Raw genomic sequence first — 6,674 nt, 5'->3', positions numbered from 1 at the left:
CATTGACTGCGTGCATTGGGAGTGGAAGAATTGTCCTATGACTTGGAAAGCGTAATACGCAGGACGGAGCAAAAATGCAACCCTCAATTTAGAAGTCGTTGCATATCAAGATTTATGGATTTGACATGCATTCTTAAAATCCCTGGATCTTGTAATGATCTTATTGTCCTTTACCGTTCTCCAGTATTTGATGATGTTCTCCATGGCCGGGCACCTCCAATTAATTTTTCCGTGAACGACCATAAATACAAGTTGGATTATTACTTACCAGACGACATTTACCCAAAATGGACTACTTTGATTCAAGGTATAACACTTCCTCAACTTCAGAAGGATAAATTATTTGCTGATAAACAAGCTGCGGCTGGGAAGGACGTTGAACGAGCTTTTGGGGTTTTACAGGCTAGGTTTGCCATTCTACGACAATCATCCCTTGCGTTTAATGAAGACATTTTGTGTGACATAATGAAAGCTTGTTATCATTATGCACAACATGATTGTTGAAGATGAACGACAGAACTATACTCGGGCTGAAGTTTTAAGAAGGTACTATGAAGAAGATTGCCCACAATTTACAAGACCAACTACAAGTGCTACATTTAACAACAAGCCTTTTGAATACAATGTTAGCCGACCGCTTAACGTTGATTTTGACACGTATGTCCAGAAAGAATGTTCGTACGTGATAGAGCAACTCAAGTTTAAAAGTAGATATAGTGGAACACATTTGACAAAAATATGGTTCTAATAATGAGTAAAAAAATTCAAATGTCGTACGATAACTATTTAATATAATCTAATGTAATCGTACGTTAATAATCGAATTTCATTAATTATTTGTAGTATGTATTAAATGTAATCGTACGCTACAAATTTAGATTATGTAATTGTTCGGCATTAAACATTTCTAATGACTAAAATGTAATGTAGTCGTACAATAACAATTGTTCGGCGTTAAATAATGAACATTTTTTTTTTTTTTTTTTATCACTAGTAGGAGAGAGATTTAGTTAAATCCCTCACAGGTCCTCCCGACCCGGGTTAGCACTTAACCGGGGGGGGGGGGATAAGAGAATTTTCATCCCAAAGTGCCTCTAGTAGGATATGATCTCATAATCTCGTAATTGTGACATACAATAAATCCAAGCCATGCTCGTCTCTAGTGCCTATAGCCCTATAGTAGCACATTTTTCGCATTAGGGCGTGTAGGATACTTCCAAAGCTTGAAAACACACACCGATTACAACATTTAGACAATGAGACCAAAACGTCCAAGATGGGTTGGTCGTACGTTGGTGACCTGCCTAATGTAAAACCTATGGTAAGTATGATCATATGACAACAGATATTCGAAATTTTGCGGCACATCTTCTTCACCTTCTAAAAATTCCATCTTTTTGTTTGGGTCCCCACTTTCACTTTCCCTTAAAATTCCAATCACACCCTTCTTAGTTGGCATCAATTCAATAAAGCCTGTCAAAAGTCGTCAAAACTGCCATAATCACGCTACACTAAAAAAAATCAAAAAAACAACCAACGTCTCGCAACTTTCATTTTCTCTCTCCTACTTTTCCGACCTTAATTTTTCTCGATGTCTGCGCCGCCGCCGGAAGTTTCGCCGTTGATTCCGGCGGATAACGCGACGGGTCAAACGCCACCTGCGCCGCCGTCGGGTGAAGCCGCCGCCATTCCGCCGGGACCACCCGCTGCTATTCCGCCGGAAAACGCGAATTCTTTTCCGTTGACCCTGTCAACGCCGTCTTCGGGAATGTCGAAGGAAACGTTGACTGCTTTGGTGGTTGGAATTGGGCTTGGAGGGTTAATTGTTTTGATTGCTGTGGGTATTTTCGTCTTTTTTTACAAGCGGAGGAAGCGGAAGCAGGCGGAGGAAGATCAGTTAATGTTGCCTATTAAACGTATGATTTTTCTAATTGTTGGTTTAATTAATAGAATGTGATGTTTGTTTGTGTTTAATTTTAGTAATTTTTGAATTTTTTGTATTTATTGATTTTTTCTTGTTTGTTTAATTGTATGAAATTGTCGTTATTAATGGTTGCTCTGACGGATTTGTAACTGTTATTAATTAAAATATTGTCAAGAGTTGTTTGGTTAGGTATTTGTTTGGTTTAATTTATTTATTAATTTGATGTTTGAATTTGTACATTGAAGGAATTTGTTGGTGGGTTTTATTTTTGGGGTAGTGGTGGTATTTGTGAACGTAAATTCGAGTGATTTGGTGATTTGAATGTGGTTAACTGGTTGATTAGGCGGATTGTGATCCAATTTTAGTAACTTTTTGAGATGTGTTATTGAAGACATATGCTTTGACAAATGGGTTTTGATGCCCTTGTTAAATGAGATGTGTTGATGAAGAATTCGGGTTGAGAAATTACATGAGATATCCTTGTTGCATAGATGTTGTATTAGGTTAATTGAGTGATTTGCTTTTGGAGATTGGTTTTTCAACATTGAGTGATTGTTATAGGGGTTACTTCGTCTTCACAGTTCCCGTCTTCTGTCACCATCACTACACTCATGTTTTGTGGACTGAACTACTGAAGTCATGTGTTCTTCTTCGTTCTTACACGGTTTATGGACTGCAGAAGGAGTAACTACATAAATGCTACACTGGTGCAAGTTTATGAGGTTTAGCAGCATGGTATTGCGTTACAAAGTTTGCCCAATCTTATAAAGTAGGAACTTGACATCAGATCCTTTGACTCAAGGGGGAAGGGAACTTATGGGAGTTTCTTTTGTGAATGACGAATTGATTAGGAAATTCCAATTCATGTTGTATTTTGAAGCCATTAAGTTATGAAGCACTTATTTACTCTTTGTGATTAATAGATCTGTACTACTCTGTTACTTTCCCGTCCCTAATATGCAAGTGTATTGTAATGAAAAGTAGAAATCCTTCTCTTTGACATTGTGATTAATTGAGGCCTTTGGGATTAAGGATAAAGGGGTTTCTGTGGTTTCTTCCAGTGATTGGATGTTATAATGATATGCTCCTCTCACCTATATACTGTTTATCATCTGATGACTGTATTTATGATTAGCGTTACTGTAATGATCTTTTTCTAGGCTTTAGCTGTCACATAAATTGATATTGGGACACTAGCTCTTCTTATTGTATCTCCTCTTGTCTGTCTCGCCTTCCATATATACAAATCCCCAAGTATCGTTCATTGTGATTTATTCTTATAGTAATTTTTGTAGAGCATGCCATTTCATATTATTGGTGTATAGATGCATTTATGGTGAAGTGCATTGCAGTTTCACTCTCCAATAACTAAGGGGCAAATAATTGTTTTATTGTGCTTTACATGAGGAAGCTACCTCATCTTCTTTTGTTTCCCTTTTCTTTCTTTTTTTTTTTTTTTTTTTTTTTTTACATGCTGTTCTCCCAAGCTTATCATACTGTTCACTATTTCCAGATAAACCAAGTGGTGGACAGGCCCAACAGTTACAGCACAATATGCCTCCATCTATGAATAATATACAGTCGCCACAACCCCAAGGTGCTGTAGCACCAATACCACCATCTTCAAGTAGCAGCTTGGGCTCTGATAAGTCACATCCAGCACAACCCCCTGGGCAGTCATTGTCCTCACTGCCCTTCCCTAATGGCACATTTACTTATGAAGAATTAGTTTTGGCTACAGACAACTTTTCAAGTGCCAATCTTCTTGGTCAAGGGGGTTTTGGATATGTCCATAAGGGAGTCCTGCCTAATGGGAAAGAGATTGCGGTCAAACAGTTGAAATCTGGAAGCGTCCAGGGGGAGTGCGAGTTCCAGGCTGAGGTTGAAACAATTAGTCGTGTTCATCACAGGCATCTTGTTTCACTTGTTGGACATTGCATTTCTGGAGAACAACGAATGCTTGTGTATGAGTTCATTTCAAACAAGACCTTGGATTTCCATTTGCATGGTAGGTTCTTGTTTGACATCTAACCTATGAAATTATTTTCAAGTATGCAATTGCAGCAGTGATTCTGTTTGTACATTTTAAGGCTTGCTTTTGAGCTTATATTCTACAGCATGATTAAGTTGGATATTTTGTCAATTTTTGATTTGGCTACGAAAATCTGCTCATGTTTACCAAGTATTTAGTAGAACTTTGTCTTAACTAATGAATCATCTAGCAGACTGAGCCTTGCAGCGTTCTTCCTAAGTTTTCAATTTGTTTTGGGATTGAGGAGGTTTGGGTACTAATTCTAGTTTCTAAATTGCATTCAAGAAAATAAAGAACATTTGCAATTTTTACTGTGAAGTATGACTAGATCTAATCTTGTTTTCGTTAAGTTTGATTGAACTTTAGATCAACGTATTGGCCTTTTCGTTTTTACATTGATTGAAATCATGGTTACTTTAGTTGGCTCATGAACTTTTTTGGTCATGTTACGGAGTGAATTAGTAAGGCAATTTCAATTACATCTAACCAAATTCTCTATTGGTGTAAAAGTGGTTGTAATGCATTTTTTTTTTTAAATCTGGGATTTTTGTTGTTGTTCAAGGTTCTCATCTGAACAATGAGAAGGTCTCTCATCTGAACTATGAGGGTTCATGTAGTAAAAAAATTGTAATTTCTCATGTCATGTTATAATGAAGTCTTGTGGTGTTGTAGAAGCAAAACCACCTATGAATTGGGCAACAAGGCTGAAAATTGCTATTGGTGCTGCGAAAGGATTGGCATATCTTCATGAAGACTGTGAGTTCCTTGGTGCTCGTATAATCATTTGGAAGGATCCTGATTTTGTCTCAAAAGGTTGTTGACTTTTGGCTAGTTTATTTTGTATACAGGTCATCCAAAAATCATTCATCGAGATATCAAGGCATCAAATATTCTTATTGATGAGGAGTTTGAAGCCAAGGTCAGGAATTTCATGCAATTTAATAATATATTGTATTTATCATCTACAATTTGGTAAATTTAAGTTGAATTCTTGAATGTGATGTTGTATTTGTGAGAAAATGATTCGGACTTATTCATGTGGCTCTGAAGTGCTGATTAGATTATCTACTTTTATGCTCCCAGGTTGCAGACTTTGGACTTGCAAAGTTTTCTTTTGACACAGACACTCATGTGTCTACCAGGGTTATGGGAACTTTTGGGTAAGATAAATAATATGCCGTCTGAAATCTCCCTGTTTAGATGTGTACAGTGACTAATTTGTTGAGGTGATCTGCAGTTACTTGGCTCCAGAATATGCTTCAAGCGGGAAACTCACTGAAAAATCAGATGTCTTTTCCTTTGGGGTTGTGCTTCTGGAATTGATTACAGGACGTAGACCTGTTGATAAAGCCCGTCCCTTCATGGATGATAGCATGGTTGAATGGGTGAGCTTTCTTTGTCTAATCTCACAAGGTCTCTTAGGCTGAGGCATTAACAAGTCTTGCACTCCAATGCTAATCTTAATGTTGAATTTGTAGGCAAGGCCATTGCTGTCACTAGCCTTAGAAGGTGGAAGCTTTCAGGAACTTGTTGATACAAGATTGGAGGACTACAATTCTACTGAGATGGCTTCCATGATTGCTTGTGCTGCTGTATGTGTTCGTAGCTCTGCAAGACGGCGGCCGCAAATGAGTCAGGTAACTAGCTGAGGATTGAGAATAAAATTGCTATTGGGAAAATACGTATAACATCAGTCTGCATTTTGGATTGAGTTATTACAACTCCTTGAGCTGATAGTCTGAAACTGCATCTTTCAATTTTTAAGTCCATCCTTCATTTAATGTAGGTTGTAAGAGCTCTGGAAGGGAACTTGTCTGTCGAGGATCTATTGAAAGAAATTCCACCAGACAACCGAGCATTCCACGGAAGCACAGATTATGACTGTAATAGTGCTCAATACAAGGAGGATCTAAAGAAATTTAGGAAACTAGCACTTGAAAGCCAAGAGCAAAGCACTGGCGAGTACAGCGTATTCACCAATGAGCATGGTGTACCCCCATCAACCTCGAGTACTGAGAATCAACTTGATACCCAGGAGGTCGAAACTGGGAAATCTAAAACAGGAACCACAAGTGTTCTTGAAATTCCTGTAGAGTGAATAGATTAACCTTTGGACTTAATTAATGTAAGCTTGATTCATTCTTTAAGATGCTTCATTTAGTAATATTGGTGTCAAATAGAGTTAGGTGTACAAAGTTTTTGTCGATTAGTCCTACTATCATTAACTTAATATTGGCATAGGTCACTGTAAATGTTCACTTGTTCAGATACACGAGCTTGAGACTAACTAGTGCATTCTTATTTTTTTTTTTTTTTTACCATAATGAACTAGCCAAAAGTTTGCCATACCTTTACACATTTTTCGCCTTTTTGAGTTGCTAAACAGTAATGTACTTGTTTTGGTTAGTGTATTTGTTCATCATATAGCTCTTAAAATTTCTGAAATACAAATAAATATCTACCCTACCATCAAAACTACCTTACCAGGTATAATCAACGCATAATTATAGCTTGGTAATACTTAATTGAAAGGTTTATTTAGGACAACTGTAAAAAAATTCTTTGATCTATTACAGTGTGCAGTATACTACGATCTGAGCTAATTGTATTGCACAGCACGAACTTCTCCTCTTACTGCTACCAGGTTTTTGGGTGGACCTTTTTTGCGCGTGTAACAGTATGTATGTTATTATTAACAAACTAGAGTGTACCGTGCAA

The 6,674-nt window shown here is 37.4% G+C and overlaps 1 protein-coding gene across 1 annotated transcript; it reads left to right on the top strand.

The window, feature by feature from the left end:
* The first annotated feature begins 1,480 nt into the window (after window positions 1–1,480).
* LOC145558684 (proline-rich receptor-like protein kinase PERK15) lies at window positions 1,481–6,304 on the top strand. Its single transcript, XM_081619992.1, has 8 exons — window positions 1,481–1,916; window positions 3,438–3,932; window positions 4,629–4,712; window positions 4,805–4,875; window positions 5,040–5,116; window positions 5,194–5,341; window positions 5,435–5,593; window positions 5,743–6,304. Exons 1-8 carry the CDS (start codon window positions 1,592–1,594, stop codon window positions 6,052–6,054), a joined length of 1,671 nt encoding a protein of 556 aa, XP_081476118.1. The 5' UTR covers window positions 1,481–1,591; the 3' UTR covers window positions 6,055–6,304.
* The last annotated feature ends 370 nt before the right edge of the window (window positions 6,305–6,674 follow it).

Source organism: Chenopodium album, chromosome 9 (assembly GCF_948465745.1).
Source record: "Chenopodium album chromosome 9, dcCheAlbu1.1, whole genome shotgun sequence".
Classification (NCBI taxonomy): Eukaryota; Viridiplantae; Streptophyta; class Magnoliopsida; order Caryophyllales; family Amaranthaceae; genus Chenopodium; species Chenopodium album.
This window is presented reverse-complemented; position numbering and strand designations above follow the sequence as displayed.

What these genes read in the sequence shown, in the direction of transcription:
- LOC145558684 (XM_081619992.1), top strand. Translation starts at nt 1,592, where the DNA reads ATGTCTGCGCCGCCGCCGGAAGTTTCGCCGTTGATTCCGGCGGATAAC. An exon ending in ATGAGGAGTTTGAAGCCAAG is followed by an intron (nt 4,876 to 5,039) that starts GTCAGGAATTTC and finishes TTATGCTCCCAG; the next exon opens with GTTGCAGACTTTGGACTTGC. An exon ending in ATGATAGCATGGTTGAATGG is followed by an intron (nt 5,342 to 5,434) that starts GTGAGCTTTCTT and finishes TTGAATTTGTAG; the next exon opens with GCAAGGCCATTGCTGTCACT.